This window comes from Penicillium angulare (genome assembly GCF_028827245.1).
Source record: "Penicillium angulare strain IBT 27051 chromosome Unknown utg000007l_segment0_segment0, whole genome shotgun sequence".
Taxonomy (NCBI): domain Eukaryota; kingdom Fungi; phylum Ascomycota; class Eurotiomycetes; order Eurotiales; family Aspergillaceae; genus Penicillium; species Penicillium angulare.
In genome coordinates this window covers 2,728,285-2,747,253 of record NW_026623166.1, presented here as the reverse complement: position 1 = coordinate 2,747,253, position 18,969 = coordinate 2,728,285, and the positions used below count along the sequence as shown (strand labels likewise).

The 18,969-nt window shown below is 43.0% G+C and overlaps 5 protein-coding genes across 5 annotated transcripts; 2 read left to right on the top strand and 3 right to left on the bottom strand.

Moving 5' to 3' along the window:
* Window positions 1–6,153: 6,153 nt before the first annotated feature.
* On the bottom strand, window positions 6,154–6,896 carry N7478_010308 (Zn(II)2Cys6 transcription factor domain-containing protein; the record flags this gene model as incomplete). The annotated part of the gene is made up of 2 exons (XM_056926522.1): window positions 6,154–6,455; window positions 6,509–6,896. The coding sequence occupies 2 exons, from the start codon at window positions 6,894–6,896 to the stop codon at window positions 6,154–6,156; spliced, it is 690 nt and encodes a 229-aa protein (XP_056775892.1).
* Window positions 6,897–7,327: 431 nt separating this feature from the next.
* On the bottom strand, window positions 7,328–8,038 carry N7478_010307 (uncharacterized protein; the record flags this gene model as incomplete). Its single annotated transcript, XM_056926521.1, has 3 exons — window positions 7,328–7,731; window positions 7,790–8,003; window positions 8,033–8,038. The coding sequence occupies 3 exons, from the start codon at window positions 8,036–8,038 to the stop codon at window positions 7,328–7,330; spliced, it is 624 nt and encodes a 207-aa protein (XP_056775891.1).
* A 720-nt stretch (window positions 8,039–8,758) lies between these two features.
* On the top strand, window positions 8,759–11,333 carry N7478_010306 (Ty1/Copia family ribonuclease HI; the record flags this gene model as incomplete). Its single annotated transcript, XM_056926520.1, has 3 exons — window positions 8,759–8,845; window positions 8,975–10,148; window positions 10,186–11,333. The coding sequence occupies 3 exons, from the start codon at window positions 8,759–8,761 to the stop codon at window positions 11,331–11,333; spliced, it is 2,409 nt and encodes an 802-aa protein (XP_056775890.1).
* A 455-nt stretch (window positions 11,334–11,788) lies between these two features.
* Window positions 11,789–12,859, bottom strand: N7478_010305 (amidohydrolase family protein; the record flags this gene model as incomplete). The annotated part of the gene is made up of 1 exon (XM_056926519.1): window positions 11,789–12,859. The coding sequence occupies one exon, from the start codon at window positions 12,857–12,859 to the stop codon at window positions 11,789–11,791; it is 1,071 nt and encodes a 356-aa protein (XP_056775889.1).
* Window positions 12,860–16,970: 4,111 nt separating this feature from the next.
* N7478_010304 (aldehyde reductase II) lies at window positions 16,971–18,079 on the top strand (the record flags this gene model as incomplete). The annotated part of the gene is made up of 2 exons (XM_056926518.1): window positions 16,971–17,697; window positions 17,763–18,079. 2 exons carry the CDS (start codon window positions 16,971–16,973, stop codon window positions 18,077–18,079), a joined length of 1,044 nt encoding a protein of 347 aa, XP_056775888.1.
* Window positions 18,080–18,969: the final 890 nt, after the last annotated feature.

Below are 18,969 nucleotides of genomic sequence, written 5' to 3'. Positions count from 1 at the left end.
AAGACCCTATAAATATATTATTTCTTTTAATTTAGAATACTACTCTTACTATAATCTTAACTATAGTAGAATAAATAGTTATAAAAGTCCTAGAAAAAGATTAGTTAATAACTATAGAAGAGTATTTAGATTTAGGAATACTTCTTACTAATAAGAAGCTTATAAAAGCTATAGAAAAGTTTACTCTAAACTTATTATACTATAATATAAAATTATTAATAAAATCTATAAGTATAGCTTATTATTAGTTAATCTTTACTTATAAAGATAAGGTTTATATATCTTATTTAGAACCTCTCTTTTATAGAGAACTATTACTATATCTCTATAAAAAGTTTAGTTATTTAGAATATCTAGGTCTAAATAGAGTTATTTATCTATAAGTATAGTAGTCTAATATAAAAAGAGATATAGAAGATATTATAAGATTATACCCTAAATACTAAGTTAGCTAAAATCCTTAAAAAAGATTAGAATAAGAGGTAGTTTAATATATAGTAGAGAATAATATCTATCTATTTAAATAATAAGATATTAATCTAATTAGATATCTTTCTTATATATCTAATAGTAATTACTAGATTATTACTACAATTAATTATACTACTAACTATATTATTATATAGGCTATTCTAGAAGCTATAAAAGAAGCTTTAGGTTAATTTATATATAATTAGATCTTTATAAATTATAGTATACTAAGGGAAATAATTATTAATAATAGCCGAAATCTATTAGCTAGAGTAATAAGATACTATATCTAGCTTCTTAATACCTAATATTAAATAACTACTCTATACTATCTATATATAAATAGAAAGATAGAAAACTTTAATAGATTATTAGATTAAATACTAATAAAGTATTTAATAAATAAACTAATAAAGTTATAGGATCTTTATCTAATATAGACTATTTTTACTATATATATATATAAATATAGTATAATAGGGTTTAGCCTATTTTATTTAGTATATAGTAAATAACTATAAATACCTAGTAATAATAATAATATAATAGTAATATATCCTTTTATAGAAAGATTAGATATACTATAGAACTTAAATAATATATAAATAAAGATAAACAAATTATTACTAAATTATATAATTAAGAAGGATTATATCTATAATAGTAAAGTTATAAAAACTAACTTCTAGAAGGATAACTAGGTATTAATATATAATAAAAATAAGAAGAAATTTAAAAATAAGTAGTTTAGATTATATTATATTCTAGTAATCTATATCCTTAGAATATATATTTTAGTAGAGTTATCTAGCTATATACTCTAAAATCTTATAAATAGATTAAGACTCCTAGAAATCAGAGTAAATAACCTAAAGTTACTATAGATATTATAAGTTGTTTAAACTATAATATAATAAATTAGTTTAAATCTAAAAAGACCTAAAGAGATCTAGAAGATCCTAGAGAATAATACTCTACTACTAACTTACTTTAATCTATTAACTTTTATTTATAAAGAGTAGGAAGAGTTTTACTATAATAATATATAATAAAGTTTAATAAGGAAGGATATAATTATAGAATATATTATTAAGAAAGTATATAGATATATAATAAAATACTAATATATATAAGAAGATCTAAAATAGAAGAATCCTAAAGAGTTATAGAAAGAATTAAGTTTAGACTTAAATAATAATAATAGAGCTAGATATATCTCTAAAAATAAAGATATAGATATAAAAGAAGATATTCTTCTAAGAAGAAGTATTCTATATACTATAATAATATATAAAAGGATACTAATAAAAGATAGTTCCTTTACTATTATAATCCTAAAGACTAAGTTATAAAGTCTATAAAAAAGAAAGGGAATAAAGTAGAGATTTATATTAGATATATAAGGCTTATTAAGTACTAGCTAAGAATATAAAAGAAAGTATAATTAAATTAAATATAGAAAAATACTAAGAATCATCCCTAGAAAAAGGTTATAAATATTATAAAGTAGTATAAAATAGTATAGATTATACTAAGATATTCTTATAGGATTAGCTATAGTAAATAGATTATTTACTAATAGTCTTTTTTAAAGGAGTTATTAGAGATCTAGATAATATATTAAATAAAAGTTTATTATTAAAGGTATTATAGATAGAAAGTTTAGGCTTATTATAAATAATATTTCTAAACTCTTTAAGTTCTTTCTTAAGAATAGACTTCTTCTTATAATAATTATTTCTCTTTATAGATAGGATAACTACTTAAGATATAGTCTTAATTATATTAAGTATAAAAGGATTCCCCTCTAAATTAGCCTTACTCTTATTAGGATTAAGAATATAATATTCTATTAGAACTACTATTATCTATATATAATCGTAGACTAGTTAAGACTCTATAAAAGAAAGCTAATTATATACTACTAGTATTAGCTTAAACTTACTAGTTTTAGTATAATAATAGATATTATAGTTATCTAGTAGAGAAAAGTACTAGTCTATTAGATAGATTAGTCTATTAGAATACTTAATATTAATAGTATAAATAGATCCTTTTAGATTAGAAGAGGAAGAAAAAGCTATAAGAAAAGAAGATTAGATCTTCTAAGTCCTTCTTATAGAAGATAGGACTAACTTAGTATAAATAGGAGTTTTTATAGTAGAAGAAGTAAGAATAGTTATATATAGCTTCTTAGAGATAGGAGATATAGTCTCTTTAGAAGAAGATATAGAAGTAGTAGAATAATATTTCTATAGTATAATAATAGGAGGAGATACTTCCTTAATCTCTATATTATTATCTTCTATAGTAGGATCCTTAACTAGATATTATAAGATATAATAATAGGAGATCAGATAAGTAACTTATATAAAATAAATAAGGTTCTTAGAAGAATATTATTAGAAAGAGTATCTATTAGTAGTATTTTTATATATATATAAAGTATAGGAACTACTAAATATAACCTTTCTATTATCTAGAATTATAACTATATATAAAAGGAAAGGCCTATAACCTACTAAATAGTATATATAGGATATTAAGATAGCTATCCTAATTTATTAAGTAATATATATATACCTTTACCCTTTTAAATTTATCTTTATATTACTTATATCTTACTAGTCTATATTATACGCAACTAGCGTAGCAACAAGGGTAAGATTAGATACAGATTAGAAATTAAAAAGGAATATATTTCTAAATATATTAATACCTTTGCTATAAATAATAGCTTTCGTAAACTAAGGTCTAATACTAAAGTTCTTTAGTATAATAGTATCTATATTAAAGGGAGGAACATCCAATATTTCTATAAGAAACAATACATTAGCTTATATTTGATTTAGTCAATATTATAAGAATCTAGAATTATACTTACTAGACGAGAAGAAATACAATAAGGTATTTAGGAAGTACAGAAGAAAAAGTATATAAAGGAAGAGAGAGTGTGATATTGTGAAAGATGTAAACTGGTGACCAGGGTAATTTGTAACAGCACTCACGACACAATCAGAGTAGTGGTCCCAGTTAGGGCATGTCATACAATTCTGGCATAAGCCAATCACGTACTTCATTGAAATCGGTAAATTCCCGTTTCCAGGCCGGAAAAAGGGGTTTACCTTGTTCACAGCTATCACGCATGGCCTCATGGGCATGCGTCTCAACTAGTCTGACAATATATTTTGTTAAATATTTCTTAAATAACGGTCATAGGCCTCAGACTCCAGAATATGATTTTCTCTGCAGATATCTAACAACACGCATGTTGCTCGTAGTTTATGCGAGCGCAACCGCCGAAGCAGGTATCCTCGCCCAGTCAGCCCTCCATGCGCCTCGATGGGAAGTACCCAGGAACATTATACCTCACACGCTACAAAATTTATGCCAAAGATGAGGCTCTGGATTATGTCGCGAAAGAAAAATAGCTTTCTTGCAGACGATGATACCAAGGCTACAAACAGCAAAATGAATGGGCGTGAGGATTTGTTTTCGGAAGCTCGAGATCGTTCAAAAGGTTTGTAGCGCTATCGATCAATCGATTCGACGAAGCAATTGATTTGCATGTCATGTATGCAATTTAGTCGTACCTGATGAGCCGAGTCTGCCGGAGAAATTGCGGGAGGGGCATCTTCGGCCAAGGAGTGGAGTGTCCAGGGGCGGTCCAGGTATTGTCGCAGTCCCCTGTCAGTCTGTGAATGAAGCAGATGTCCAACGCGGCATTACTAAGACCTGAAAGAATTCTGACTCCATTGGGAAAAGAAGGGGTTGGTACGCATTCATAAGTATGAGAATCTGTCTGTCAGCGTGACGGCGTTTGCTCGCAGCTTGCTCCACAGGGAGCAGTAGTGGTGGTCTTGGGTTGCTACCATTATCGAAAGATCCTCTCCATCATCCAGTATAATAGAATTAGGAACGGCTGAGACAAAAGCATACGTAGAGTGTAGGAAAGCACACCAGTCGTCCCCGAATTGGGATACAAGTGCATGAAAAGTGCGGGTTGCAGAGGCTAGGCCAGGAGCGGCGGTGTGCGATCAGCTGAGAATATGCTCACCCGTTTAGCATCATACTGTATGTACGTACCATTCACCTCAGACACTTCTTTAAGTGCCAAGCTAGCCATTTCTAGACCAAGTTATCATGCGATAAGAATTTGAAAGAGAGTCTCTATTTTTGGTACATGATAAAAAAGACGGCAAGCAAGCAAGATCATATGTAAGTGCCCAAAACGCAACTATTTCCTTTCACGGTTGGGAACTTCTGGGAAGAGTGTCCCGATAGAGGGTAATTTAACATATTTGTCTCTTTTTTCTACTCCACTCTGCCCCAAAAGTGACAAGTCTCCCCCTCTCTGGCAATGATCGAGGTCTAGGATATGAGGCTTCTCGGCGAATCTCGTTTTACAAGAAGTTAATGTAGCGCGACGTGATATCTCCTGCTCCCCTAAATTGCAATGCATTGCCTCGGCTACTCTCCATGGAATACCAGATCTATCTCCAATCATCGACCATACATGCTCTCTCAGTCTAATTCGAGTAAATATAGTGCAAGAAGAAGGGACTCAGCTACTGACCTTGCGTACTCCCGGGAAAGAGAATTTTTTCTCTCATCAGTCCACTGGGAAGAGCGAATCAAGTGACACTTATACCGCAGGCGACAAGCGGTCTGTGATCTTCCGGGTAGCATTTGGCTAATGTCGGTCCATTGCCAGCCTTCACTGCGAAGCGAGACTAGCTTCCTGTCCTCTTCAGGCGACCATATCTTGGACGGAAGATGAAAATGCGGTTGAGATTCGAAGACATTAGGTGATCGCGGCTGGGCATTATTTGACATGATATCTTATATAGTCCGATCTGTTTGAGCAGAATTGTGGGGTTTGCCGAGGAGTAAATTGCAATGCAATTAAATCAACGAAGAGTAGCTTTGCGATGAGATATACTTTATAGGTTCTGCGATCAAGCTTGAATGAGTAGGGCAGTCGATTGAAGACCTTTGTATTTACGTTTAATTAGTTTCAGCATACCGCAGAAGTTGCTTCAAACTACTGACCGATCGATTGCCTGCTGGAAGCAAACACTATGTTGTTTTACCCACCAGGCCAGCCAACCGTAGAATAGAATCTAACATCTTATAGGTGATGAAGGGCAAATACATGGGGCCAGTAGCTATACCACGAATAAGCAGGTCACAATGTCAATATCTTGGAATTGCTTGGCAATTATATGGGAAGTATCATAGCTCATTTCATTTGCTTTCAATTCCTGATTCCTGAATCACAATGCCTGGATAGTTGGCAACCGACCAACCATATCCCTAGGAGCTGCAGCGCGGCTTTCGGCTAATAGTGAAGCAACGGCCATATGTAGAATCAAAGACTGGTACATGATATACTATGTAGTTAGATATTTCAAAGAGCAATTAGCTGTTGTAAAGCTCTGTAAACTCTTCTCTCAAATCTACATTCATCCGCATCCAACTAGAATTGAGAATGGCCGTGGAGGTTGTACATTTGAAAGTCTTATTCGGATACACTCCAACACGCCCAGTGCAACAGTCAACATATTCTGCACAGTTATCGAGCTAGTATTATAGATATTTGTGCCGAAAAGGGCTTGATGATTGTATGAGACATGATCCGAAAGAAATAACCTCCCTTGTCAGTGTTAACCAGTGTGTGACTCAGTTCGAGATGGGAGGAAGCTCGTTCCCAACGCGAGTATCTTGAAGGAGCTCATGAATAGAAGGAATCGTCCAGTCTTGGAGTGTCGGATGAGAAGGCGGTGAAATCGCATGCATGGACAATGGATTTTGATGAGAGGAGGCAGTATGGTCGGCTGCAATATCCTGGTCACGAGACTTGACGCTTGTGTCCCGTTCAAACGGTCTTGATGGTCTGGGCATGACCGGAGCTATGGGTAATCGTACATTTCTAGGCGTCTGGTAACCTTCACATCTATAACCACCTCGCACACAAGCACTGCCTGATTGAAAGTCAGTGATGTTGCAGTGGCCTTGCGAAAACATATGATCATACATGACGGCTTGTGCTCATCACATTTCTTTTTGCGACGGCGACAGGTGCTACAGCCAGTCTTGGTTCTGCGGTGTGGCGCACGCTTTTTCCTTGGCTTAGGCAGAAGAACGGGCTGAGGAATCAGCTGTAAATCTTCCGTAGGGGGCTGATTCACTATCGCAGAGCTCATATCACAATATAGCTGGTTTAACGAGACGTTAGCTTCAATATTGGGATCATTCATCTGTCTGTTTTTGCCATCATCTCCAGTTGTTGTTTGTTTGATATTGGAAGGTCTAGTCTTGCCTCCAACACTGTTCATATCCCGAAAAATCGGCTGTTCCGAGCTAGGCTGCCAGTTCTGCAGGCCATAAGAAGTCCCATGAGTAGTCGGTGAATTATATCGCATGCTAGTGAATTGAAGTTCAGTTGTAGTTTCCTCGATTCTCGATCGGTGTTTCTCTCCTAAGGGACACATTCAGATTTGGTTCCATGTCCGACCCGGAACTCAAGCCAGATTGATCGACCCGCCCTGCTGTTTCAATTTGTAGGTGAGAACAATTTCAGCGCTATTAATTTCCTCCCTATGAAGCCAGGGTATTCTCACCTGGGATGGATTGTTCTGGCTCATCAATTGGTTGAAAAAATGACCGCTCATCGATCGGCTGGGAGGCTGACCACCGAGGGTTGCAAGGGGTGTGGGGGTGGGGTGTGTATTTTGACCGACTGATTTTTCGATAATGCCAATTGGGCCAGCCGAATTCTGTTCGTAGCGATTATGCTGGATCACGTCAGAAATGAAGCAGTCTGGCTCAAAACTCTCCGATTCAAGATCACTTTCTATCTCTCGTGGCGATCTATTTGTTCTGGGCGTTTGTCGCGGTGACATGCACGGTACAGATTCGATCGTCTGAGTCCCATATGATCGCTGACTAGGCAAATAGAATGATCGAGAAATAAGGAGAGCTGGGCTGGGCGACTGGATTCCCCATCGATGGAAGGTGCTTGACTCAACATGGGAGGTTGGGCAGCAGCTTGCTGCTCATGTAAAGGCTTCTTTTTCTGGTTACAAAGAGACCCGAAGCCTAATTTGTGAGGTCTGGTTTGTAGAGAAAAATAGCTCCGACGTTTGCCCGAGAAAACGAGGTATCGCTTCTCAATTTCTTTCCTGGACATGTTCCGATGTTGCTCAAACCAGCCAGGCAAATCGCAGTCCTCCTTGAGTGTCCAATTGTGATTCGTACCTAAAGAGCTAGTTAGTTAGTTGCTTGAAAGACCCATTGAAAGGCAGGCTCAGCATACGTTTCTTATATTTCCTGGCTTTCGAATATCCCTCTGTGTTTTCAACTGCAGTCGTTGCCCAAGAGCTAGCTTGAGTATTCTCGTCTGAAGCGTATCTCCGAGAGCCAGGTGTTACGTGTTTTTGTTGTAATTTGTCGATTCTCTCCGACAGTCCTTCCAATACGCTTTGGATGGCCTCACTCACTTTTATATGAAGTATCAGCAGAATGGTAGACTAAGTTATGAAAGTAATTGTGAGATTACGCACATTGTAAAGCAAGATCCCCCCACAAGGTTATCTGGGATTGAGCTAACCTGACAATGTCGATTTCCGATGCCACATCGTAAGGATATGAATGAGGATCCACCAGCTGCCGCGGAAGACCGGTTGCAATGAAATCATGATCCTCTCTTGACACGAGTACCTTTCCCTTGTCCACCCGGATTTGATAGTTGCCATCGGTTTGCTGCTTTGATTCGTATGTCAAGGAAAGGACAACATCAGCCCAGCGAAAGAAAGATTCCGAGTGGTCAGTTTCAATAACATACAGCTTATCCCTAAATAAGTGATCGAGTCCTTCCAACTTAAGAGTACTAGTCAGAGGAACACCAAAAAGCCGTGCAAGGTTCACGTCCGCCTACAAAACAGCCTAGTAAGACCGTAAAAGTTCAAGAGTAGAGACCAGGCCTTTCTCAGATAGAGTAAAAGAACACAGATATGATTGATCACAAGGGCTTTGATTGCTTGAGTTGAAGATTATACCGTTGTCGATATACAGAGACTCTTAACTTATCTACTCAGAAGACATACTACCCAAGCTCTATCAGAAAAGTATACGGAAGTTTTCCAAATATAGACCAATTTCTTAGTGATATCTAATCAGTAAACACGATTCTTTAGCAAAGCGCTAGGATTATAAAATATCTAAGATAAAGAAAATTTGCTAATAAAGTTTTCCCTCACTTGGAGTAGCTATTATAAACAATTAAATGTCGAACTCCGCAGGAGAAGATTACTACCTTTCCTATTACAGATTGATGATTCAGCGCGGGCTTAGATCCTATATTACTGTTTTTGTATGTAAAGCGCACGTAAGTGTATGTATGGGCTATATAAATAGCCTATACGAATCAGGCAAGATCGCTCAACTCGATCGAGCACCTAGATAGAATAACCCTCCCAAAAATGCTATCCAGCTGTACTAGTTCATACGCGTTCGCCCCTCTCCGATATATTTGCCCATTGGAACACATCTCGAATCCCAGGGAGTTGAGTTTGACACCTCGCCGCCCTACTGCAAAGGGCAGAATGGACTGGCCGAGCGTACCAATCGCACTATCCGGGAGCGGATCAACACGCTCCTGTCCGATGCGAACCTTCCTCCTTCCTGGTGGATCGAGCTGGTAGACACAGTCGTCTATCTGAAGCTGCGCGCTCCAGCTTCAATCCTTCGGAAGAAGACCCCGTACGGAATTATATATGGGAAGCCGCCATCGCTGTTACATCTACGACGGATCGGCTCCCGTGCATGGGTCTTAATTCCAAAAGAGCACCGAGCTAAACTCGGACCGAGATCATCCGAGTGCCGACTACTTGGTTATTGTGAACCAAACCAGTACAAGCTGTATGAAATCCATTCTAGAAAGACTGTCTTTTCCCGTGATGTCGAGTTCGATGAGAGGACCCCAGTGGCGCCACTCATCGATGAGGAAACAGGCAATGACCTCCCGGACAACGCTCCTCCATCAGCTGTCTTTCCGTCACTGCCGATAAGTTCAGCCAGCGGGCTGCCCACACCACCTGCTTCACCATTGCCTCCGTCGGCTGAGCGAGAGAAAGCGCCATCTGAGCGTGAAGAGGAGACACCTCCGGCAGTTAATCCAAGCCAACAGGGAACTGACCTGACACAGGATCTTGGATATTCGTTTTATGGCCGCAGAAGATGGCCTTCGCGAAGGTTGCTGGAATCACTCGGCAAGGTGTATTCGGCAGGCGCACTGAAAACTGCATCTGTGAGCAAAGTCGACCCGTCGACTTTCCACGAGGCCGTGTCGGGCTCAAATCAACAGGAATGGTGGGCAGCCATCCAGAAAGAATATTCGCCTCTTCTGGAACACGGAACATGGGAAAAGGTTCTGCGAACACACGTACCAGCTGGAGATCATGTGATAGGCTGTAAATGGGTCTTCAAAACCAAAGCCAACGGAACCCGCAAGGCTCGATTGGTCATCAAGGGCTACCGACAGAAACACGGTATCGATTATCATGAAACATTTGCAGCTGTGTCACGAATGGACTCGGTGCGCTGCATTGTCGCCAGCGCAGTGTTGCGCGGATGGAAACTCCACCAATTCGACACTGTCACTGCATTCCTGCATGGTGACGTTGACTCCTCCATTTACATGGATTTGCGAAGGCTTCGAAGAGCCAGGATATGTTTGTCGGCTTCGCCGCTCCCTGTATGGCCTCAAGCAGGCCCCGCGGATTTGGTATCAATGCGCCCACCGCCTCCTGGCCGCCCACGGCTTCACCATGGCCCAATCGGACAACTGTGTATTCTACAAATCCAATTGCGTGGTCTGTGTTTACGTCGATGACTTTCTCATTACTGCAGCAAACTCGCATGAGATAGAGCAAGTGCAACGAGCATTGCAAGCAGAATTCCAATTGAATGACCTGGGGACGCCACGCTCGTTCCTCGGGATCCAGTTCGACTATTACGTCAATGGGTCCGTATCCATTCACCAACACCAGTACATCCAGAAGGTACTCTCAGACTTTGGCATGGAAACTTGTCAGCCGAAGTCTACGCCGATGAATCCCAGGCAAATCCTGAATCATCGTCCAGACGAGGCACTTCTGGACGAGGAAGCAAAGGCTCGTTATGCGACTGCCATCGGTTCGTTAATGTATCTGATGGTTGGCACGCGACCGGATATTGCGTTTGCACTAGGCACGTTAAGTCGCTTCACGTCTCAGCCGCAAGCACACCACCAAGTTGCTCTGCAGCGACTGCTTCGCTACATTCAAGCCACACAGTCTCATCGTCTCACCTACCGCAGTGGACAGCTAATCGGGTATACAGACGCCGACTTCGGGGGCTCTGTCGTTACTGACGGTGCATACTCGACGTCTGGCTATGTATTCCAGCTTGCAGGGGCGCCAGTTTCCTGGTCGTCCAAGAGACAGGGGGAAGTGGCCACGTCTACGACACATGCCGAATACATCGGACAGTACAACTCTATTCTGCACCTGCAGTGGCTCCGCACCTTTCTAGCTGAAACGCAACTGTATCGGTCTCCGGTCACTAACATCATGGCTGACAACCAGTCCGCCATTGCGCTTTCTCGCAATCCCGAGTTCCACAAACGGACGAAGCACTTCAATGTGAAATTTCACTATCAGCGAGCCGTGCTGGATGCAGGCGAGATTGAGCTTCAATATATTCCAACTAAGGAACAGGCCGCAGATGGTCTCACCAAGCCATTGGGGCCTACGTCCTTTGCTAAATTTTGTAGTCTCTTAGGAATTGACGCCTCAGAAACTCAAAGGCTTCATGCCTGACAGCATAGGCGCTCTTTCCACTTATTTTCCCACGAAGTTGATGGGATCCCTATCAAAGTTCGCATCATTTCAATCCAGCACCTTCCACATATTCGGCGGAAATTCGAAGTTCGTCACCCGCCATTATAGGGATCTACACCTCCGTGGGGAGCCCCGTGATACGAGTATTGAAATTAATGTTTTTCGGTGCAAGAATCGGCCAAATAGGTTATCAAAGAGTTTTTGTTTTTAGATACAGAACCCATTAGGCTGGATTGGTTCCTAGGTACAGAACCCAAAACTCGCTATGGGTTGGGGTTTGATTCTACACCCCATTCGCGAGCTATGGCGCAATCTACTCTGGATGGGCATCCAAGCCCAGAGTAAACGACGAGACATAGAAAACCCCTCTAACGACTAGAGTTGATTAGAAATTGAGAAGAAACGTGCAATAGATGCTCCTTGGTAACTCACGATCATGAGATCCTGTGTGACTCGATTTCAGCCTTGGCATTTGCCGTGAGGGTGGCAGGGCTCAGCTGGGGGTGTGCTGCGGCCCAAGCCATATAACTGGCTTGATTTGCAATGATTCCTTCAGGCGGAGTGTACGGATAGTCACTTCCTAGCAAAATATGGTCGGGAGATGTTTGGACCAAAAGGGCGTCTAATTGCGTTGCTGTTCCACTGAGCGCAATATCGTAATAAAAGCGCGCAAACTCAGCAGTGGCTTTGAGAGCACTGATATTGGAAAATCCATTTTGAAGTGCTAAGCTCCCCAACACACGCTCGGCAATAAAGGGGAATGTTCCACCAGCATGGCTAAGTATCATATCGACGTTCGGCGTTTGTGATCTCGTGCCGCCTAGAACCAAGTCGACAGCGGCTCTGGTCGTTTGCTGCGGGTAATCGACAATAGGTTGAGGGATTTTGCCGTTGATTAGAAATGGGCTGACATTCATAGTCCCGGGGTGCATGAATGTCAACGCTTTGTACTGTTCCAGCCTTTCCCATATTGGTGAGAAAGAAGCATCTCCGGGTAAATAATCACCATAAGAAGTGTAGAAAATAACACCGACCGCACTTTTCTGTTCAGTATATATCCAATCAATCTCAGCCAGTGTACCGGCAATATCCCTCCAGTCCGGGAGTGCGGCGAAAAAGTCCAGTCTGGTGCTGTTCATTGCCAAGTCTGCCAGGTAATTGTTGATTTGGCGGCAAAGATCACGGGCCTCCTGTCCGGTCCCTGCGATTGGAACCCCTGGCGTCGAGATTGACAGAATGCCATGAGCCGAGCCAATACTGTCCAAGCTTTCCAGGGTTCCTTCTAACGACCAATCTGGAGTTGCTTCTCCGGACGGATCACCTCCATGTTCAGCAATAGCCTGGGCAAGAACTGGGGGGATGGCATGTATGTGGGTGTCTGTCAATGTCCAGTTGATTGGCGGTCGAACGCCGGGCGGGTGTTGGGCTTTATGCTCGTGGGAGATCGTCAACTGGGCATAATGCAACAAGCAAAAAGCATTGGAAAAAATGTTCTTGGTTAACATTGCGATTACAGGAAACGAAATATAAGGCGGCCCCGGAGAACGCTTTCAATACTGCATAAAGGGATTTGACAAGTTTATAGGCAATGAGTGAAAGTGGAGAAAGTGCCGGTTGTGAAGCTATTTGCTCCTGAAATTTTATTTACTGACTTGAAACCGGGGGATAGACCCCACTGGAATGGACTATGCGAATAGACCACCGGCAGAACACGAAACTTATGGCACCAGTCAAGAAACGGAAAAGATTGCCTACAGTGTCCACAACGCATCAGACTATCCCCCTCCCCACGGAGCATCTCCCTACTCAACGTTGTTGAAGCAACTTATGCCCGATTCGCGCTCCTTTTCTGTTTTGAGGCCAAGATTTCCGCCACCGTAGCACGGACGACATAAACCCCCGTCACCTACTTCACATTTCATGAAAGGCGTGGAGGGTGACAGGTGCTATCAAGACAAAACCATATGATTATTTTGGGGGGCCTCTTCCAACTTTGAATATCGCGAACAAATACTCGAGTCTAGCGAGCTCTTAAAACCACGTCAAGAATGGAAAATGATGGGATGTATTTCCAGATCTATATACAAGTATACAGTATAGATTCAACCTTTACAGGGTGGCTAGTTCATTGTGGCGTAAGTTCGAAATAGAAAAAAGTTCAATTTATTTGCTTTTTAAGAAAAGCTACTCCGGTGCATTGTATTTTGTCCACGTGGAAGCCTATGGACCCCATCTGGCCGTCGCTTAAACAGCGGGTTGACTAATGAGGCGGACTCCGCTTGCGGAATGTTGGTGGCACGATGTCCCTCCGGCCCGTCAGCAATGTCAAGTCACCAAATCGTGAGGGGCCAAAAGTTAATTTTGCGCTTTAACATATTAAATGAATAACCTGCACCCAATCCCTTTACACCCCAATCCTGGTTGTTCAGATCAGACCGTAAGCCCGCAATCACCCACATTCGACTTGTGGAATCGGATGGTCGTCGCAAAGCCAAATTCATTGTGCGTCATTAGCCGTTTTGGTGCATTGTTGCCGAAGCTCCTCCGCGGAAGAAAATTTAAGTTATGCCGAAAGTATAACTAATTAACCGTAAAAAGGATCAATCAGGCTTACCTGTGAAACGGCGTTGTGGATCTTCAAGCAAACCCGCGGAATAACTTCAATATCATATTAGACCTCGACTTGGGTCGGGTTTGATTCCAACTACAAGACCCGTACTCACAGAAAAATTTAACCATTTCTAATTCTGTGACGGGCTAGGTCCTGATCCATTGCCCAGGGTTGGCCTGTGTGGTGTGATCTATCAGTTCCCCCAGGATATTTACTCGCCGCTGGTCACCCCCCTATTTTTGCACTTCTCCAAGCTTTAGATAAACTGCTTTGGTACCGCTCAATTGAATCCATTCGGCCGTAGCCGTCAACAACTCCTCCTCTGTTTTAGGGGCCGTAATCTAACAGATGGTGTCGACAAAAGAGGGTCGCAGTTTTACTAGTGCGCCCGAGGAATATTCAGCACCCCCATATACCTGTTTTCAACCATGCTTGCATGGCTCTAAACGATCTTGCTAAGCCCACATCGCATATATTCTGTACTTTCCATAGTATTCAAAATCAACACTCTCAAGTGACGAACTGAGGGAGTGGTCAAATACCACTAGGACCTTTCGGGATTGGCTTATTCATCATTCACCCAATTCCCCCTAGTAGCGACTGGAAGACGCGCGCGTCGCACGCATCGGCCCTGAAATGAAAGGAAAAAGGGAAGAGTAATTAGAATTGAATAGCAGCGTGCCAGTATTTTGAATGAAGCAGCAATTCGATCGAATCCAAATGGGCCAACCAAAGAAAAGCTATCTAGATGACTAATAACCGCAACACGAGATGACGTAAAGCAAGTTTTCGAATCCTTGGCCCATTCTTATTTAGCTAGTGCAAGTATCGGCATATGAAGTCTTTCTTGGCCTTTGTGAACGCCTCTCCGGAGTTGGTGTACTTGCCTGTGGTGAAATCTCGGTTTCGTCCAGCGTGTCAGCCCACATAATCTGAGTGCTTTCCGCACCCTCGTCAACAGGAGTATTCGCTCTGATGGGCTTTGTAAGCTGCGGGCCATGAGACTGCGATGTGGATTTGGTTGGTGTATTGATGTCTAGGTTGAAGAACTTATCTGTTACTTTCGGGGAGGGGGTACATAGGAGATGCGGGCGGACGCGGAATACGCTCACTAGTAAAACTACGACCTTCTTTTTTCGACACGATCTCACAATACCATCACTTCATTAGCAACGCTCGACTGTGAATCTCGTTGCGAATATATGTTGGAAGGTACAACCCGCTTATGTAGATTTTGACCAGTTTGATGTGCCGTAGTTGATCTTTTTGAGATATATCTTTTGGCAACCTTAAACGCACGACCTATCACCTCACCTCGGTGTCATTGATCACGTCAAGGCTGATTGTTTCTCGGAGAACCTCAAGGCCATGAAGCATGGCCCTGGCGCAATAAGATGCAGCATTCGGATTCACAGGTAGATTCCTCAGATTGCCCCGAAGGCAAAGAACCCAGGCCATTGTGTAGAGCGTTATAGTCCCGACGTGGAAGACCGCGCGTCCTCCGCATGGACGGATTACAGTACGTCTCGCAACCGGTGCAACAAGAACACTCTTCAACACTCTTTTCGGTCCCACTGCCAAGGCGTTAGCGCAGATCATTTATTGAGGTTGCCGCCACACCCAGTTTAGATCTGCCGCAAAAGCCCAGCAGCAGCACAGTAACTATCAATTCTACCCGTTATCCAAATTCTTAGAACCACTTCAACTAGAGGGGATACGATGCTATACAGTATTCGTTATAGAGGTTCTCAATTTAATGCGGGCACCTTAATAAATGAACTGCGCTTAAGGTCTTGGCAGTGGGGCCAAAAAGAGTGTCTAAGAGTGTTTTTGTTGCACCGGTTTCGAGACGCACTGTACGTGTAGATGCCATGCTACTATTTCCTGGTATCTGTATATCAAACTGGTATCGACGGTGATGCATAACATACCTTGAGCTATCTAGGCTGGGGCGTTGGAAACTGATAGGGAACTTAAGGATAGGATGATTGTTGAGAAGCCCATTCATGTTCGCGCTTTATATGCCCTTTTCGACGTGGAAAGTTGATAGGTCTCTTTTCGGTTTTCTGCAACGCGATATTGATGATTTTGAACGTAAACAAAATCCAGCCAGAGTCATCGGAAGCTCTGGGTCGTGAGGCAAACGCGTTTTCACGTGCCATTTCTCAGGACTACTTTCTGGACGGAGTTTGAAATGGATTAAACTAGAATCAGGAGACTGAGCAGATCTATCCAATTAATTGCCCAAGTTTATTTGCTATTGGGCTGTTAGGTCAAATTCGAGGGATAGCTTGGCATGCTTATCAGTCCGTAATCAATTACCACGTTTCAATCCAGCTTAGCCCTTTGGTTATTTCGATATTTCATTTTCTTACGCACACCGATGGCGCAATTGGCATTGTCGACTCGACAGCCCAAACTTGGGCTGGCTCTCTCGCACTTTATACGGCAGTATATGGGCTAACTCCAATCCTCTCTAGTCTTTTCACCTTCGAGATCTTCAAGCGACAGCATCCGCAGGCCTTGGAAATGCGGTGACAGGCAATATCCGTGGGCTTCCGATATGGGTCAAGGTTTGGCTGTTGTGCTCCCATGTTTCGTGAGAATGTCGAATGCTTAAGAGAGACATTCCGAGAAATTTCTGGAAAGAATACTGCAAGTTTTTGGTGTATTTCAGCGGAAATTTCATGTACGTGAGCATGTTGCGCAACCGTTGACGATGCCAAGCATTGCTCCTGCCTGGTTTGGAAGAAGACTCGTCGCGTATATTCCATCCGGCACTTTTGCTGTCTGAAGTCTTAATCCGCAATTTGTCAGCCAGGTTCGTCAGCCGGGCAATGTTACCACCGAGCGCATGGTATCGATGTACTCTGGGGCCTGGAAGTGCTGGACGTGTTTAAATGGCTGGTTGTAACCTGTGAAGCGAAGGCAGAGTCCCTCCTGCACGAAGCACACTCACTACAGAGATCTTCTTGTTCACCTCCCTCTTAACGCCGTCTAAGAACATGCCTGAACTCAATCCCACGATCCCCACGGGGTCTTTGGTGCTCGTCACCGGCGTCACCGGCTACGTCGCGTCGCAGGTGGCCAAGCAATTCCTAGAGCGCGGCTACAAGGTGCGAGGCACGGTCCGCGATCCAAAGAGAGCATCCTGGCTGGTGGACGACGTTTTTAAATCATATGCAGCCAGCGGTGATTTCGAGTTTGCTACTGTGCCCGACCTGGCGACCCCCAGCGCATTTGACCAGGCCGTGAAAGGTGTCGCGGCTATCTGCCATGTCGCCTCTATCGTCAACTTTGATCCGGAGCCTAACAATGTCATCCCACAGACCGTGGCGGGGGCCGTGTCGATCATGGAGGCGGCTCTGACGGAGCCCTCGGTGAAGGAGTTTGTCTACACGAGCTCGATCGTGGCAGCGACGATCCCTGCACCCGGCAATGTCACCCGAGTCGACCGCAGCACGTGGAATGACCAGGCAGTCCAGCTTGCCTGGTCCGCAGCGGCAGATGATCCCAAACATGGCTCAGTTGTTTACCAAGCGAGCAAGGTTGAAGCCGAGAAGGCGATCTGGAGGTTCGTAGAGGAGAAAAAGCCGCACTTCTCCGTTAACTCGGTTTGCCCGTCCTCGATCATGGGCGAGCCGCTTGACAGAAGCCATATTGGGTCACCTGCGGCGTGGATCAAGCAGCTGTACGATCGGAATGTGGCGTTCTTGTCCCGTGCCCCAGCCCGTAAGTAATGCCCGTTCGACTCTGGTGTCTGAAGCCCCCGCTGACTAAACGTGTCACAACGCCAGTGTTTGCCGTCGACGTGAAAGACGTTGCCCGGCTCCACCTGGCCGCTGTTCTTGACCGGGGCGTGAGGAACGAACGTCTCCAGGCCTGGTCGCATCCCTGCAATTGGAACGACATCCTCGCAATCCTGCGACAGCTCTACCCTCAGCATGAATTCGTGGAAGATCTCCGGGGAATGACACAGTTGGAGATCACAACCGACCAGACCCTGTCCGAGGCCCTCCTGAGACGGTGGGGAAGCCAGGATGGATGGACGCCTCTGAAGCAGACGGTGCAGGAGAACATGGATCCTATCCTCGGGTGGGAAAGCACGGTGTAAGCTGTCTTTGTCCCAACGAGAGCTGCGCCGCTGGCAGCATAGGAAGGAGAAAAGGTCTCCTACACTATGCTGGAGGTCTCATATTAGTCGCAATTCTCGTATTCATTTCCTAATACTAAGAATCTATTGCTAACCTACCCAACTATCTGGTTACATCGTTTTGGTCATTACTTGCATTCCTGACATTCAGCCTTGGTAAATCGGATGGTTAAATTTAACAGTGGTCTTTTTTCCGAGTGCTGATGTGAGATTGGGCCGGTCCAGATCAGGAATCAAGCCGCTTCGTAGTAGATAATTACCCAGATGCCTGACTGAAGAACCAAGTTGATTTCCAAATTGACCTTCTTGTAGTTGCTAGATACATATAGCCTCAATCTCTCTCTGAACAATAGCAATCAAAGTTTCTCCAAACCACAACAGGTGTCAAAATACAAAGGCAAAAAAACACAAAAATTTAAAATATTGGCCACAAATTGCATGCCTCAAGGTATTTTGAGATTTGAACCATCAATCTCCCAACCAAATGAGTTGAGCGCTGCAAATGGGATCAAGGTGCTCTTTTGCAAGGGCTGGGGTTCGGCATGTCGTCATAAGCTTGGACTTGGAAAGCGTCGTTAGCAAGATCCAAGAAGTGCAGAGAGGCACCCGTGCCATGATGAACACGGCCAAACAGTGTTCCAACCGTAACTGATACGTCAACATAAGCAAATGTACTTTACCTTATCGGGAAGGAGGAAGTCTTGGCGTACCTGCGGGGGCTGCTAATTGTCCCAAGCAATGGCGCCATCCGGTCTGAAGCTCAATTACATTACTTAACACCCGACCCAGCGACGATTGGCCAAGTTGCGGTGCTGACAAATGCGCGGGATTAAACACAGAAAATTGGCTGT